The following is an 18,948-nucleotide window of genomic DNA, read 5'->3' as shown; positions in this document are numbered from 1 at the left end:
AAGCCGCCACTTAGAGTACAAATTATAGAATAGACTCCATATTTTAGTTTTGGTAATATAACAACAAAGAGCCGTTTAGAAATGACAGACTTTAAGAATTCTTTAAGAATTTTTAGGGTTGTGAGTTTTACTCTTCAAACACTTCTCGTGCAGTTTGATATCAGAAAGATTCCTATAATTGGTTTGATAGCTTTCATAACTATTAGGAGGATGGAGTGTACATTGTGGGCATATGGTTCTTTTGTCAACAAGCTTCACGTCCGTATAGCAAACCAACTAAGATTTTCTTAGATAAATATTCTAAAAGGACAAGATTCCATAGAAAAATGAAACAAAATAAAATTATTTATTCATTCTTAAAATCTTTGTGTAACAGTCCCTTATGTATTGTCATTTTAGCACAGTTTCTAAGATTGGTTTACACATTGTTCAGAAGGCAGGTAATTGAAAGTTGAGTCTTCTGTTAAAAGTTCAGAAACAGAATAATCCTGCAATGTATGTATATCTTGCCCTAATTCTTTTCGAGATGGTAGAATTTATCAGCAGCACATCTGATAAGTTGTGTGAGTTCGTCCCACAACCACGGGTCACGACCGTCTCCATTACCAACATAAATGTTCACACCCTTGCACTTTCTCCACTCACAAAATACACTCAGGCACGGCACGACAATAGTATCAGATCATCAAAGCCTCTCCCACATTCCAAGGCACTCAAGCCCAGAGTCTTCACTTCGGTGAAAGCTGCTCCAGTATATATGACCGGGCGAGGGTGGTTGAACCTGAACCGACGACCCGGTTAGGAGACCGGCCGTCGCGGTTCACCTATTAGCCGACACTCTACTCAGTCTAATGTCGGTAGAACCGCGGGCCATAGGTGAGATTCTCTATTAATCTCACTTGAACTTTCAATAGTGTTACACTTAAGTAGTTCGTACCTGCTCGGCCGAGAGAGCAAACGAGAGCAAAGACCTTTTACCTCGCTTTCTCCCACCGCGGCCTCCTAATTTCCTGCTGCCATTAATTTAACGAGACTATAAACCAAGCTTAATCAATCGAAGCATATCAAATAGACTTAATAAATGGTCCCAAACCACATTTGTGTCACAGGTAAAGTTAAAGACAATACATATCCTAATAGTTTTTAAGTTTTTGTTCTCGCAGTTTTTCACGCATTAACGAGTGTAGAAGTTGAAAATGTTTAATACTTTTCTTACGGGACTATACAAGGAAGACAAAGTTAAAAAGTTTGTTCATCTCATGGTAACTAGGGAAGATTTTGTGACTGAAAAGGTTTAGCGATACTTAACAATTTTCACGGTAATAAGTTGCTATATTTTATATTTTCTTGCCTATTATGAAGAGATAATTTAAGGAGAAAGGTCAGACAATTTCATGTTTGCCTACCATATGTCTGTGTATCAGTCTGTATGTCCACATGACATCGCAGGAACCTATAAATTTGAAAATTCGCATGAAGCTACATTTAGATATAAGAAACATCGATTTTGATGATGGGTCATGTCATTCTATGGGGTTTGGCTGAACGTTAGCGAACATTTTTACATTCATATCGTGGGTAACTATGACGGCAAGAAGGAAATAGCAGAATAGATAAATTTTTGTAAGCAAACTGAGTACAATCATATGACATTTTAACACAAGTGCCCTAATGAAATGAACTACATTTTTTCATGCAACTCGGCGAATCTGTTACGCTACACGCGGTGTGATAAAGTCTCAATAATTGTCAATTTACCTGTGTATTTAGAACGCTGCCGTATTTCTCCTACGATTGTACTTAAAATAAACACTGTAGTGTGACGAATTGTAACAGTACTTGATAGTGAAACTGCAGAACATTAGAGGATTCCCGATTACACGAATGTGAAAGTGAAAGCAATTCCATGTAATATAAGTGGAAAATAATCTACCCTACCATCAACCGCAACTTGCTAGCGGTGATCTCGAGCGGACTCGACCGGAAACGTCATGATAATCATGTAAGCACTCATATACCTGTTACGTATACGGCAAGGAATTACCTTAAATGAGTAAGGAATATGACCGGTTCATCCAAATTGTTGTTACTCATACCATGCAATTTCTTGGAATATCCTTCAAAGCCTTTACTTATAAGTTTTGACATTAAATCTCATGAAGCCTAGGGAAACATGACATTATCAGCAACGGAGATACAGTAGGCTTTTGGTTGAGTTATGTTTTTTCAGAGTCACTACCTTAAGATAACTTTCATGAAAAAAAAACAAATTTTAAATTTACTCCAACTGAATTTGTAAACATTTAAGCTTGAATTTTTATCAGTTTTGTAAGCAAGGAAAATCAACATAGCTTTTCCAAATTTTTGTACTTTCTCTTTCTTTTTATCTGTTCATGCGATAATTCTTGATAGAAAGGTCCTAGAGACTTGGAACTTTGTGCATAGGTTCATTTTGAATTCCTCTATTGATTTTGGAAGGTCACAGTTTAAAAGTAGGCTATTTATAAACATTTTTATATAATATATCGTATGGGTAGCCATGGTAACAAGAAAAACGCAGAATAAACCAATTTCTAAATAAAAATAAAATACTGAAAAATGTACTAACACATGTTATGATAGTCTGCTGAAGTGGTTAGTAAGATTATCGTTCGGTTCTGATGGGCCCTCTAATACTCAGTTGTAAGAGTGTACTACAGACCTTCATTTAATATCTATAATGTAGTAGTTATGAGTCTTATTCCTGCACTCAACTTGCAATGACTACTATAAAATTAGAGTGCCGATGGCCAAGCGGTCTAAGACATTGGACTTTGAGTCTGAGTTAGAGACAGCGCAGGTTCAAATACTGTCTATGACCCTTGCACTTTGTATCAGTACCATCGACCTTGTACTGTATCGACTCTCCCCCTTATTCTGTTTGATAAGATTCTCGCACAGGCCAGTGGCCCATGAGGACGGGCAGAATAAGGCTTAAAAGGGGATCGGCTTCTCCTTAAAAAAATTAAATTATTCACACTGAATGAAGGAGACTAGTCTTACGTACTTTCGGGATCCAAAAGGCTCTGCTATTTAATCTAAAAATGAGATTTGTATGTTCTAGGGCATACCTCATGGTGTGATCTACATCATTTACAAAAATTGCTAACTTAAAGTGATGTGAACAATTCCAAAATTAGCATTCCTTTTCGTTCTTCAAAAACACTGTGAGAGGTAGATGAGGAAATAAACCTCCAAATTTGTAGAACACGCTTCAAAATCTTATCGTGACCAGAGTTCACGCGTAGAGAACTGTAATTTTTGTCACTTCAGTGACCAAGGACTCACTTAGTGGAGACACTCACGATTGAAGACGCAGGGTTAATGATTTAAATTTAACAACGTGAGGTCATTCACCTTTGACACCACCGCCTACCACATTGTTAAGCTCGTCAATAATCGAAAACCATTTGATGTGGTTTCCTTTTTGGTGTTTCCAGTTGATATTTAGTGTCGCATAAGCATGGCAATTTATAATCTTTATCGCATATATGAAACATCCGATCACTATCACACATACACGAGAACAGAGAAAATAAAACAATATAAGAAACATGATATAAGATAGCTAGTAAATCATTTTCTGTTAGTTGTGTCTTAAAAATACGCCAAAGTACTTTATTTTGTAACAGAAAAGAAAACAAGACTCAGTTCAACTTCTGAGTACTTTGAACTACACAAAGTCCCTATTAACAACTTACTAATAAAAACCTTCAGTCTGCGGCGATTGGCTGTTTTTCACATATTGGTAAAAGCTGCAGTTGGTTTATGTACAGAAAATCTTGTAATATACGGCACAAAAATACCTAAATAACTTCAAAGTTTTATATGTTTTCTCCATCACATTAAACTTGGATTTCCCATCATAACTATAAAGATGCGAACCACCTTTTTGGTGCAGAAGGATTTGTGAAGTGGAAGCCAAGAACCTCCAATGAACCATGACATCAAGATATCTTATACTGCAGATACGTGGTTGTTGTTGTTGTTGTTGTCCAGTTAATTGCGTGGACAGTACACGACGAGATCTGGTTGTCGTGACTGTAAACGGACTTAATGAACGGCAAATGACATACACGGTTGCGATTAACCGCCAGTGACAACCACCGCACTAATTTACTTTGTTTCACGGTCACAGTTTACATAAGATATTGCAGGTGGTTGTTGTTGTTGTCCAGTTACTGTGTGGACAGTACACGACGAGATCTGGTTGTCGGGACTGTAAAGGGAACTAATGAACGGCAAATGACATACACGGTTGCGATCAACCGCCAGTGACAACCACCGCACTTATCGACTTTGTTTCACAGTCACAGTTTACATAAGATATTGCTGGTGTATTGTTGTTGTTGTCCAGTTAACTGTGTGGACAGTACACGACGAGATCTGGTTGTCGGGACTGTAAAGGGAACTAATGAACGGCAAATGACATACACGGTTGTGATTAACCGCCAGTGACAACCACCGCACTTTTACTTTGTTTCACAGTCACAGTTTACATAAGATATTGCAGGTGTATTGTTGTTGTTGTCCAGTTAATTGCGTGGACAGTACACGACGAGATCTGGTTGTCGGGACTGTAAAGGGAACTAATGAACGGCAAATGACATACACGGTTGCGATCAACCGCCAGTGACAACCACCGCACTTATCGACTTTGTTTCACAGTCACAGTTTACATAAGATATTGCAGGTGTATTGTTGTTGTAGTTGTCCAGTTAATTGCGTGGACAGTACACGACGAGATCTGGTTGTCGGGACTGTAAAGGGAACTAATGAACGGCAAATGACATACACGATTGCGATCAACCGCCAGTGACAACCACCGCACTTATCGACTTTGTTTCACAGTCACAGTTTACATAAGATATTGCAGGTGTATTGTTGTTGTTGTCCAGTTAATTGCGTGGACAGTACACGACGAGATCTGGTTGCCGTGACTGTAAAGGGAACTAATGAACGGCAAATGACATACACGGTTGCGATCAACCGCCAGTGACAACCACCGCACTTATCGACTTTGTTTCACAGTCACAGTTTACATAAGATATTGCAGGTGTATTGTTGTTGTTGTCCAGTTAACTGTGTGGACAGTACACGACGAGATCTGGTTGTCGTGACTGTAAAGGGAACTAATGAACGGCAAATGACATACACGGTTGCGATCAACCGCCAGTGACAACCACCGCACTTATCGATTTTGTTTCACAGTCACAGTTTACATAAGATATTGCAGGTGTATTGTTGTTGTTGTCCAGCTAACTGTGTGGACAGTACACGACGAGATCTGGTTGTCGGGACTGTAAAGGGAACTAATGAACGGCAAATGACATACACGGTTGCGATTAACCGCCAGTGACAACCACCGCACTAATTTACTTTGTTTCACGGTCACAGTTTACATAAGATATTGCAGGTGGTTGTTGTTGTTGTCCAGTTACTGTGTGGACAGTACACGACGAGATCTGGTTGTCGGGACTGTAAAGGGAACTAATGAACGGCAAATGACATACACGGTTGCGATCAACCGCCAGTGACAACCACCGCACTTATCGACTTTGTTTCACAGTCACGGTTTACACGTTGATGTTCCTCAGCATTTTCAATCACGTTTAAAACATAACCTGCTGTTAGGGATTTCCTCGAATGACTAGTGTGGGGTGAACTATAGGAGGCGTAAATTATTAAAATAAGTTAGCAATTGTTTACCACCTATTTTAACTACCTAGGTTTGTCTATTTCTAGGTATTTAGTTTTATGAACTGTTTCTAGCCTATGTTTGATTCACGTTCATTTCTAAAACTAGTTAATAACATAGTAATATATTTTATTATATAATATATTAATACTTAATACAAAAATGTGTTAAGTTACAGTGAGTCTGCGATTGTGTCCAACTGGTCAAGTTTATTTGTCAGTCGTTGATGGAACAATGCATTTATTATCCATGGATATTTATAAAGCTGTTCGGAGAAATTAAGAAACAATTATTGAAAGTACTTTCAATAACTGTACATTAGTTATTAAATTACTTGGAAAAATGTTTTCGGTTTTACGAGAAATAAAGTCTAAAATAGGCATTCGAGTATTATTCTTGTTTTCTCATCTTGTTAAAAATAATATTTATCTAATAACAAATAATTTCTTTTTTTATTATGCATGGCATTGATTCAAATTTCAACCTCACATTCTTCGTCAAAATCTTGAGCTTTTTGTGGTCCCTAACAAATTTTAAATACCACTGGCATTAATTTTAAAAGCAAATTACCGTACTTTATTGATGACAATACACGATGTCATTCACACACTTTGGTTAGAAGGTATCTCAATATTTGAAAAAGGTTTTTATCGGGTATTTTACCTTCAAATCCGTTATAGCAGAATATTCTGGGTCTGCCCAAAACTGTAAAAATGGGGGTTTTTAATTTCTAGCTGGTTACTACCAATGTATTAAAGTTGATAGGTAAGTATGTTATGTCACTCTTCATCGATTATCTACCACGGTAACAATTTGAATTCAAGATCAAGTCGTTTTGTTTACCGTGAGCAGTTTTAGGTCGGAACTCAAGCTGCTTGTTTATTTGGGATAAGCGAGAGTAGTTCGAACTCTGAAATAAAGTCTCAAAAAAGGAGTAAAAGTACGGCTTAACAAAAAAATGCATCAATAATTACACTAAAAATTAAACCGCCATAATTGAGAAGTAGTTGTTTATTTATTACAGTACATAGCTGGTATACTATATAGTTGCATTTATACATTTAAATGCCATTAGTGTAATTTTTTATCACTGTTAAAAATAATTGCATGAGTATCTGATCTATTTCACTCCATCGCGTTCGTGTATGGAGCACATACCAGGTACAAGTTTGAACCAAAACAAAATGCAGTAGAGTAGCTCAGATCAGATGCAACTTGTAGAATAGGACAAACCTAATAAAATATGACTATACCTCTCACGAGAGGTATACCTGAAGGTTCAGTTCGACGTCTTTTCATATATTCATTATATATAACAAAATGCTTTTAAGCTATAAATTTAAATATTTGCGCTGTTATTAATCTTTTCATACAGTTTTAGCTGAAAGTAAGATGGATACTGAAATAATTCCTAATGATAATAATGACATAATTCTATTCTTTAACATTTTAAAAAGAAGAAACAAATATTAATAATATTGGGAGTTTATATTGACTAATTACGTTAGATCCAATATTTAGTTCTAAAACTCAAGCTAATTCACATTTTGCAAATCATGAAATGTGTTTCTATGGTTACTATAACAAGTTACATCCGCAATATTAACATCAGTGTCCGATATTCACAACCTTAAGCGATTTGTTCTGTACATGCTTAAGAACTTGATTCGTCTAAGGTTAATTAATGTCAAATTATTATTTAAGTTACTGTAGCGCTTGTATAAAAGCTGAAGTGGTCAAGAAATACTAAAAAAATTGTGTATTTAACTAAGGGCTTACTAAGTATGTAACCGTATTTTTCAATGTGTGGCCTTACACAGTGCTGTTGTCCAATATTATAATGATGTCTGTCACATTGATCATTGTACCCAATTTTATATGGACTATTATTATTAGGGGCGTCACAAATATTCTCCTCAGGGATTTTTAAGAGTTGCTTATTACTAACTTTAAAACACAATGATCACTATAATTGACCAATAATTTATAATTATTTCTTATCAATGCTTCCTTTAAATTATTCAGAGATTACACGGTCAAGGGCATCGGATGAATTGCAAGTAACGAAATAACAATCCGCCAAAATGACGGGTTGAAAACAATAAAACGTTTAATAAAGCCTCTCGTGATCAAACAATCCCGAAGTATAGTTTGACTATCTTCAGAATGAAACAAATTTCAATGAACGGATAAAAATTAATTCGTTTCTGGTCATATTAGCAAACTGTATTCACAACATGGACTATTCCAAGTGACTTGTAAAAAAAGACATCATGACGCGATGTTCAACGAACGATAATCCGCAGTTACTGAACTCCGTAGTAAATGTAACATCAGTAACAAAAAGCATTTACTCTGAAAGGATTTAAAAGAGAGAAAGGTTCATTTGTCAATTCCGGAGAAGTCAGAGACGACGAAAAATGGTTTCAGCCTAATGCGCAGCTACTGATGGAGGCAACTTGAACTGCTATTGAAGCTTTTATTGTTACACCGCTTTACAGATACTATTTTTCATAAAAGGCTCGGTGTAAGTGGAAACAGATTTCAATGGTCCACTCACTGTTTTTAAATTTTTATTTTCACTCTTTTTTACTAAGTGTTGGATAATATTATGTTTAAACAAAAAGAATGTAGTTTACATCTAAGCGCGTAAAATTAATTTTCAAAAGTAAGATTTTGAGAAAAACCACAAGGATTAACGTTATCATCGTGGAGACGAGATATCAGTGACAACAACCTGTTAGCATTGCTATTCATGTGGGGATGTTTACCTAAATGCAAGAGGGTTGTCAGCAGGGTGAATACGACGGCTAGAGACATGGCGGGCGGGCGCGACGCTTCATACACACTTATCACTGATAACACATACAAATTACTAGGTAATCCCCACTAGGCAACAGCACTCCGCGAGATGTTGACCGTCAGAGAGCTCGGGAGAGACTGGGGCCGCGCAGACTCGACGCTCCCCGCGGAACCTATATCAACTAACACGTATTGATAGCATTTCTGCCTGTTTCTCTTCACAACAATCGAGTCAGCCGGTCGGCCGCCACGCATATCCATATCATGATTGTGACTGCCACTCACCTTGATTATCCGGCACTCTCATTCAACCGGGTTCATTGCCGAATTTCCTCATGAATAACGGACCGTAGCTCAGTTACCATTCATTGCCTTACTATATGTAATGTCTCCTCTGTAATCTTCATTTTAACTGTATTATAGGTAATCAGTCATTCTGTCAATTGAGGACGATCGCATACACGTGTGTGACACTTACTGAAAATGAAGAGTTACATGTGTGTGTGTGTGTGTGTGTGTGTGTGTGTGTGTGTGTGTGTGTGTGTGTGTGTGTGTGTGTGTGTGTGTGTGTGTGTGTGTGTGTGTTTTGAATATGTATGTATTAAGTATTAATAAGTACAGTCAGCCTATTATTGCTGAAATTAACATTTTAAAATAATTTTCTTGATAACATATGTTTTTAGTTTTTTTTTTTTTTTTTGAGTACTTTGGTTTATATGTCTAGGTTAGCAATACTTCACAGTGAAATCAGTTTAGTTTATTTCCTGATGCTTTACAAAATAATTGCAAATGATATAAATGTCATACAATTGGAAAGTCTCTCTTTCCTCACGATGAGCATACGAATCTTAATAACGGTAGGAACGGAACTAAGGCAGAAAAATCTAAAGTCCTCACTATTTCATTTTAATAAGTCTTTGAGTAAAACTTTCAAACATTTAGAAATTCCATCACTTTGGTACCTCACTAGACAAACATTGTTATAATCATATCAATTTTCTTGTAAAGGTGGGGCTTAATTTATTTACAATTAATTAATTTTTATCAACATAGTTTTTTTTAATCTTTTACTGTTTTGAAACTTAAATTCTTTTAGGATAGCATTTTTCATTACATTATACATAATATATTAGAGGAATTTTTCAACATTCGCGAGGAAAGCATTTTTCGGAAAAAGGCTCTAAAGAGATGTACTAAATCGTGGCCTCGTTGGATTTATTAAATTTAATTACTATTTTTATGATCATTTATTAATTACCTGTACCTAATGAAAATTGAAAATGTAAATTTTACAGCTGTTACAATTGTCAATAAACCATCTTGAGGCAAACAGAGAAAAGAAATCTAGGTTAGTTTTAAATGTTATAAATCGTTTACAGTTGTAACAATTACACCATCAGGAATAACAGCTACATCAGTCAAGTCCGCAACTACTCTTAGTACGTAAGTCTCCCACCCTTATGGAAATGATATCGTACCAAACATTATAATGCCTATTAAACAACATAATTTCAATTCAAGCTTTGCAATGTTACTTAGCATGCTGGAAACTCCGTTAAAACTCCGTTAATAAATAAGACACATTGATTTACCTAAGTTTTCTCCACCTTTATCTCGTTTTCGAAGGAGGTTGAAACCTGTACTTCGATTTCAGGATAATTTTCCATCTTTCGTTATTCCTTCAGGAATAAAGTCCCTACAAATTATAATTTAATTTGTGCTGTATTGGACTTAAAACCATTACTACACATGAGGTTTCCTTTGCATTATTCCGATAGCGTTTCTTTCGTTCACCACATCCAGTTTCTCAGCCGTACACCCACTCTATCAGGGCTTATATGATAACTCCTTTTGCATTATCAGCTTCTTTAGGTCTTGAGGTAAAAAACAAAATCCAATCCAAATCCAAGGATATATTTTAGCCCCAGATATGCATTTACATCCTTTATTTAAATCTCTATTCCCGAGTATAGGGTACATCGTCTTTACCTTAACTGTGTCATACTACTCCGCAGATTAGTCTTGAAATGTTTTGGGAACTCTGATAGTCAATAACTTAGACCTAAGAGAAGTTGGTGCTTCCAATGTTTTCCTTTTGCAAGACTCGTTCCTTCTCATGCCTTTGTTCCTTAACCCCACTGCAAAATGCTCCATCTTATATCTTAAAACTTATGTCCAAGAAAGTAACCATGAAAATTTTTTGGGGGAGTGTCAAGACGAAATTGTGGGGCCTCCCCTAGAAACATTCAAATGTTTTAAACTTTAAAATGTATGAAGCAAAATAGAGAATTTTTTGCAAAGTTTTTACGTCTTTGAATAGAGTGTATTGACGGTTGATATTCAGAATTGTGGAGACACCGCTTTAGTAAGCTGTGTAAGATTAACAATTGAAATTTATTAGAATTATGTAGTAATGTAATCGCAAAAATATGGTTTTATTAAATACAGGACGTAGTACACATTGAAAAATTATAATATGTAAAAGAGCTTTTACTAAATCCTTCGTGACTTCTTAGTCATTGTATTTTCTCGTAGTGGACAGCAAGTAAGACATGTGCAGTCAACGGCTCCTTCCCCATTTGTTTCTTAAAACGTGCTTGACCCATTTCAATTTTGAGAACGATATTTTAGCAGTACATATCAGTAATACAGATTTATTTAAATAATAGTAATCGTTCGCTAAAAAAAGTAGTTGAAAACATTTGAGGGGTCCGGACCCCTTGGACCACCTTGCTGGTAAGACCTTTGTTGAAGCAACCTATTTCTAAATAATAATGTAACTTCAACTATATATAAAGTACATTATGCTTAAAAATTCAACTATTTCAGTTTATTTAAGAATCTCTTCTCATTCAACAATATAACCAAGGTAAAACAATCGGTTTTTCGTTGGAATAATTATTTTTTACACAACATTCAGAAAACAAAACAATTTGTTTTGATCTCTTCTCGTGGAATTACGGGTGTTTAAAGTAGAAACTTTGGGCAATTTCATAACCAAGCTTAAACAAAAATGACTGAAGATAAAAAGTGACTTGTTGCTGTATGTAAATGAAGCGTAGGTACTGACATAGTTTTCATGAATGTTTATTACAAAAACTAAACTATTTATAAATGAAAACATTACATTCTGTCCAAATCAGCTATTATAAAAAACATTTAAGAACTTGTTCTCATCTTTAACAGTTTTTCTATGAGGAATGTCCCTAAGTGCGTTAAATTCCTATAACACCTCGTGGAATAATCCAAAAATGTTGCCACCCTTGATGAATCTTATAAAGAATTATTTTTATTTATCCTTGTGTAGACGAATGCTAGAAATCTTGTGTGTCTACAGAGAAAGGTATTCCGGATTATTTAGATAGTGTTTGTTGTTTATAGTTTATCGTAAATATTACACTATCAGGAACAACAGTTTACATCAAATAAGTATGTACTACACTTATATTGTATGTAAATAGTCCTCATAACATTGGACTATTTACATGACCGCAACATAATTTTTCATTTATTGTGGGTATTTCTATGCTGCTACGTGTTACATTTCTGATTATATTAATGAAAACACACTGTATTATAACGTCTAGGGTTGTATTGATTTATCTGTTACGTCTTCAATTCTAGATCATAATAATTTTATTATCATTGGTTAGTCAGTGAAAATTCAAATTTAGATTTTGTGATTGGAAGTGGTGGGCAACTAGTGGAAGAATTCTTTAGTCAGCAAGCCCCTAATACACAACACTGTCTTTTGTAGTGTGAACTTGTGGAAAAGCTCTCTCCCCCTTCAAAAATTACAGTAGATTAAGCAATTTCAGGTAAAGTTACGTCATACGTAAAACCCCGAGCAGATTTTACTGTTCCAGCCAAGACATTACTGAAAGAATTCATAACAAACAACTCAAGGATATGTGATTACGGAGATGGTATAATACATTTAATACTTGTGTCCTTAACGTCTGTACCCGCCCTCACCTGAACTTAAAACTGTTGAAAATCTTCAACTCTCATTATGATACGTAGTAACCCGATGCCGTTTTTATGCATTATTGAGATGTAAGTAATGGTGTCTAACATTCCTCGTTGGGGATGACATAAATTCTATAATGGAATGATCTATTGAGGAGCATTTCAGTTTAAAGTTCTTGATGAAACTAAATCAACGACACCATTTTTCTCAAATGGGAACAGTTATAGGCTACTGTAGGGAAATTGTTACTTTCTTAGGAAACTACACTGCACGGAGCCGTCTTTAAGATTAGAGATTTTCTCGTTATTTTTCTTTTCAGCAAGACCTTTAAAATAATTTTTCATCTGTTTATTGTTTAAAATCTTTTACTTTCCCCTCCAACCCCCCAAACTTGACTCCATCCACCATAATAATCGCTTTAAAGGTAGACTTTTATGTTTACTCAACTGGTAACAATTTTGAAGAGAGTGGTAAGAACTTTATTTTCTTTGTTTCACTACGTTTTTCTCATAAAGACTTTTGATTTAAAGTGTTAGTAGATGAATCATCCCATTTAATTTTTAGAGAAGGCCTATAGTGTCATCTGGTGAGACACAAATTGAAAATAAGGGTCTGTTGACATTGCAGTGGGGTATGAATTTAGTTTTCAATAAACAAAAAAATATCGGTGGTTGTGAGGGATATTTTTTTATGTCTCTCATCACTCATTTTGGTGATAAGGAGAGTTCTTTTTAAATCCATGAAAAGGATATTTGAACATTCTCAAACCTTCAAAAGTTAAGTTCTTGGGGTAGGACTTATGGGAGAGCCGGTATTTAGTACCTTCCTATTATTTAAATTTACATCATATTTTATCAAATTGCTAGAACTGCCCCTGAAAATTTTAAATTGTTTACCTAAAAGAATCAGCTAATACAGTTTCTACGAAGTCAAAAATGACCAAGGTGGGACTTAACATATTTGACAGAAATAAAACGTTACATTTCTACGTAAACATGTGCACGTTTTCTACAATACCAGATTACTAAGGTGTTGGTGACTTTAGATAAATTTGTATTTCATTCCACACCTCAAACACTGGCATAATACAGCGAACCTCCAAAAATGGTGGAATGTCAACCGTTCATACAACTACAATCATACTGATCAAAATTACTTTATTGCGTAGTAGAAAAAAAAACTATTCCTTGATACCTTATTTACTTTAAAAATGTCGCTTAGAATTGGTCTCAAATTCAAATTTTTAACATTATAATTATTTAACTAATGGAGATGTTGAGACAATAAATAAGGTGCTAAGCCTGCTAAACAGGTTTGAGTTTGTCACATTACACATATATTATTATACATTAACACGCTAAGGGTTTTTGTGCAGAAAAATACTCTCCCGGTTTCTTAACCGATTTTAATGTTTGATGTCTCGTTTAAAGAACTCACTGTTAAGGGGTTGCTTGTGTTATTTTCAAACATTTTTAAAATTAGGACTCCGCCCCACTGGCTTTTGGATTTTTAATGGGCATTGATAATTTTCTCACTCCCAGATGGTTGAAATATAATGTATGGTAAACATATAATTTCATAACCTAGTAACAACTGCAATTAAATACAAACATTGTTAAAGGTAACTGAATAATAAACAGCAATTTATTATGCGTTTATATTAATAAACTATACATTTTATTATTTTTTTTTAACTAATACAAGTCAAAACGCTTTGTTTTAAGTTACAATTATAAGATATGAAATTAATAGTGTATATTATTAATCAGCATAAACCAAGGAATCGTTTTTAGATCAGTACTTTACTGCGTTATGACGGAGAGTGCCAACGCAAATGACGAAAACATTTAATACCTACTATACATTGCCATTAAACCAAATTAAAAAAAAAAAACTGTGCCAAAACTTTGTTTATTGTTATTTTACCAACTGATAACAGTATGTATTTGTATATATTATTAAATTAACATACTACTTATATTATTTACTATAATTTTTCGAAATTACTAGTATTTAGATAAGGTTAGGATTAAGAGGAAACTATTTTTAGATCTAGTGTAAATTCTGAGGTTACCTAAATACTAAAAACCTGGTAAAATTGCTCGGTTTCGAACAAAGTGTACACTATTATTATTGTCTAATACTAAGCTATACGTAGTGACTGAAAGGGTTAGTTAACGTTTTTACACTTTACGACCTATAAGGCTCTAAGATGGACACTGCTCACCGACAAACGAGTAGGAAGTAATTTCTACCCTGTGTATCCTTGGAATAGTCAAAAAAGTTTTCACTTACATCTTTTTGATTGAATGCGTAATCGATGCGGGCTCTTGTCTGGAAAATAATCTCTAAATAGTCCACAGTAATTCAGACTTATGTAGATAAATGTAATCAAGCCACTGGAAAACGTACAACTTAAGAGATAGCTCTTATCAAATCTCAATTATGAGGTTGGTTAATCTCATTTTCATGAGCATGAAACCTTCACAGGTATACATTTATAGGAAAATATTGGGGTGACTCCCATTAAATAATAAAATTTGTATTTACAGGTTAACTAGATTTGTGTCTTTTGAGTACAATGATAGACTGTCAAAAAATAGTAACATGTGTTCATTTCTAGGCACTGAACCACGTAGCATTATAGGCACACATTCTTACAGCTTCTTAATCAATCTTATAAGAGGAAAATTTCGAATTCATTGGAATAATTGTATAGCGTAGTCTCTAGAAATTTCCAAAACATTTATAGTGTACAAAGATCACTATAATTAGTTGTATAAATATATAATATATAAATTAGTTTTCGACAATCCTTTATAAATGATCCCTTTAAATATGTTAAGTTTTTTGTATAAAATTAGCGATTCACCGCTAGTATACGGTATAAAGGTTTTGTCCAGAAAAAGGTCCCCTCGCTTTATTTCAAAGTTGAGATATGATTTTAGTTCTATAAGAATAAGTTGTTAATTTAAATACGATCAAAAAAGCATTTTATAAATCATATTACTATTATAACAATTCATTTTAATTAAATAATAATGTGATATATTATTATACTAATATCTATTAAAATCCTAACTATTACAATTTATTAATTAATTTGTCATCCTTCTTCATTGTTTTTCACGTATATATTCATAAGCTTGTATTATTTTCTTTGCAATGTTTATTTCTTAGACCGTTAGTACACTATCACACTTCTATGAGAAAAATATATTATCATACGTTTATTGTTAGCTGAGCGTTAGTGAAGCCTATCACTCGAGGTGCTGGAAAAATTACATTTTTCTATCAGTATATGTTTGTCTATCTGCACGATACCTCGAAAACCAACTGACATAGACTTGAAATTTTGTATGAAACTTCATTTCTATATACGAAACACTGAGTGCAACGATGATGCATGTTTCTCCATGGGCGTTCATTCCAGCAGAGAAGATGTTAATGAACAATAATATTAATATACAATGTGGTAAGATATCTCAAGAAATAATTCATTTGCAGTCCATCCCTGTGAATTGACTGGCCATAATTGAGGTTTATCACCGTAGGACATCTCGAAACTAAAATGAGCTATTGATTTGAAATTTTACAGGCAGCTTCAGCGGAACCTGTTACGCGATACGTTGTCGGCGTTCTTCTACCTTGCAATAGTTGAAATATGATCATAAGTATAGGTAATATGTTCTACTAGAGAGAAACTAGCTAACTGTTGACTAATAGTAAAATAAATTAAGTATTAAAATTAAAACAGTAATTTAGAAGCTAATGCCATTGAATCTACCCTATATCAATACTACCTGTATATCGTTCCCACCCCCACAAAATTGCTCCCTTTTTCATATTATTTTAATGTATATACAAAACAATATCTTAATTTCAGTCTTACAAGAATCACTATTACATTACTGTATCCATTTTATTTCATTAGCTTTGATCATAGAATATTCTTTCATTTTTTTATTTTCGTATCAACAGTTTTTCTATTTTACAATGCATATTTCAATATACAGATTGTGAATGTACAGTATAGTAAGCAAATCTTAGTCTGGTACAAAGTAATACAACCAAATTAGTAACAAACATATATTACATATTAGAACCAATACCGACAACTTATTCTGTTACATAACCAACGATATCTAAATCTAGGTAACATTACAATCCTAGAAAGAATAAGAATAGTCGAACAGTGGCATTTATAGTAGCAATGGCGCCAATATTAACAATAGTAACACAATTAACAATTTAGTAACTGCAGTAGTAATAATTTTGGAAATTGTAATGCAACAACCAAATGTATATTTGCTATGTCACATTAATTAATTACCCCAATTTACAATATTAACTATTATCAAAAATATGTATATGAATTACCTGAAGACTTGAAGCTGTTTGCACTAAGCTTTATTTTTATACAGGAAAAACTGAGTTCGATGATGATGCGTGTCACTCCATGGGATTTGACTGACTATTACCAAATAAGTTTACATTGGTCTTAAAGGTAACCAATATATAACCATATTGGTTTTATATATATATATATATATAAAACCAACATTAGCAAAGAGAAAATAGCAGAATAAATAAATAATAACAGTGATCATTTCACTATTTTTCCTTAAACGACTATTACAATGCCAAGAAATCCCTCCAGTTTCGAGTACTTTAAGTGAAAACAGGTTTGCTCACTAAGGTTGGTTTTATAACCGTTTTTAAATAGTATATTTACATTGCTCTAAATGTTTTAAATTCTTCACTAGAGCAATCTGGAGTAAAAGTTAGATGTAAACTTTGTTTTTGCTATCTGCATCACTAAGCACTGTTCTAAAATTAAAATTATAAGCAAATGTTTTTTGCCTCTTTGACGAACTTCTACTGTAAGTGTCAACAGCTGTTTAGTGTCAGTTACATTTGGATTATGAAACGTAAATATTACTATTCTTTCTGAATTAAAAAAAATCGGGTAATTTTTTCGATTTTTCTCTTTATATAAACCCCCCTCGGATTTCAACGAATATTTTACAAAAACAATCATCCGAATTGATTTAACCGTTTTCGGATTAGCGGTTAGAAATTTTGCGATTCAATGTTATTTATAATATGATTTCAATAATGTTTAAGTGTTATGAATACTGACTGTTATTACAACTTCCCACTAGATTATCATTAAAAAAAGAAGCATTTATAATGTTTGAGAATTAAATAATTATATTGGGAAAACTCTCGAATTTGTATGAATTATCACTGTAAAAGCGACAACTTTAAAGATGGCCCACAAGGAATAAAATGGTTTGTGGTTTAATATTGACTTTTGAGGAACAAAACCTTAAGTTTACAGATTGATTCTGTCCATTACGATAAGTAGGAATTGGGCTATAAACTTGTTATCAATTAGATTTATTAATATTGTATATGTTTTATTACTTTCAAAATTAAAAATAAGCAATTTTCATTAAAAACCAACAGCAAAATACATTCTATTGTCAAACCAAATATACCTTTATACAAAATTACCAATATACAAATTACCATTTGTACCGAAAATTTTTCATTTTTACTCAGGTTTAGTAGTATAAATTCAAATAGATCTAAAATCAAATAAGTAAAACTACTAATGTTAGGGAAATATAGACTTATACAGAAAAATACACAAAAAACAACTGATACAACGGATCATGCGAGGGCCGGACGGAAATTAACGAAAGGACTGTCACACAGACGGACAGACAGTGATTGGACTATCCTTTGTCTTTTGGCATCAAAATTAATAAAATTCTTCTTTGGATCATGAGGAACCTGTATAACAAGTTTTAAGTCCCTGTGACATTTCTATCAAAGCTTATCGCACAGGTAGACGGGCAGACGCACGAACAACGACAGACACGATTTTAAGGCCATTTCCCGTCCTTAAAAACAAATTTCCAGGATTTGGAGTTATATGTCATAAGCTTTCTTATTATATCGGGTTTCATTAAACTTATTTTTGAATTTTTTAAAAGATCCAGTTTTAGATTCAGTGATACATCTTTCTGTTTTATGCAGTACACTAACACTAGTGGCACTTTATTATTATCAGACAATCTATAGGAATATACTGAATCCAATGATAAAATCCATTACCGGCTGAAACATTGCTCACTGACTAGCGGCAAACGAAAGAATCAGTGATTAAAATATAATAGAAAACTATTAAACATGCTATATTTAATAAACGCTGACAATAGTTGAAAACACGCAACATTGTTTAATTTAATTCATAAAAATAATGTCATTTTTTGAATATTTAGTATATATGCGTCACCTAACAAAACCTGCTTTACAGAAGAATGTTTTTGCCGCTTATGGATTCAAGTTCTATTCTCTCTTAGAGTCAAAGCTCTTACAGAGACAACATACGTGTAACACTGTAATTTTATATATATATATATATATA

General features: G+C 33.7%; 1 protein-coding gene across 3 annotated transcripts in view; it reads right to left on the bottom strand.

Moving 5' to 3' along the window:
• LOC124359783 (protein Skeletor, isoforms B/C) overlaps positions 1 to 8,666 on the bottom strand; it is a 176,038-nt gene extending 167,372 nt beyond the window's left edge. For all 3 annotated transcript variants that reach the window (XR_006922187.1, XR_006922188.1, XM_046812808.1), the window contains exon 1: positions 8,509 to 8,666. Coding sequence is in view for 1 of the 3 variants with exons in the window: in XM_046812808.1 (XP_046668764.1) it covers positions 8,509 to 8,557 (49 nt within the window). In the remaining 2 variants the exon portion in view is untranslated. The remainder of the gene's footprint in view (positions 1 to 8,508) is intronic.
• Positions 8,667 to 18,948: the final 10,282 nt, after the last annotated feature.

The sequence above is a fragment of the Homalodisca vitripennis genome, chromosome 4 (genome assembly GCF_021130785.1).
Source record: "Homalodisca vitripennis isolate AUS2020 chromosome 4, UT_GWSS_2.1, whole genome shotgun sequence".
NCBI lineage: Eukaryota > Metazoa > Arthropoda > Insecta > Hemiptera > Cicadellidae > Homalodisca > Homalodisca vitripennis.
Note: the sequence above shows the minus strand (reverse complement) of the source record. Positions and strands in the feature narration are given on the sequence as shown.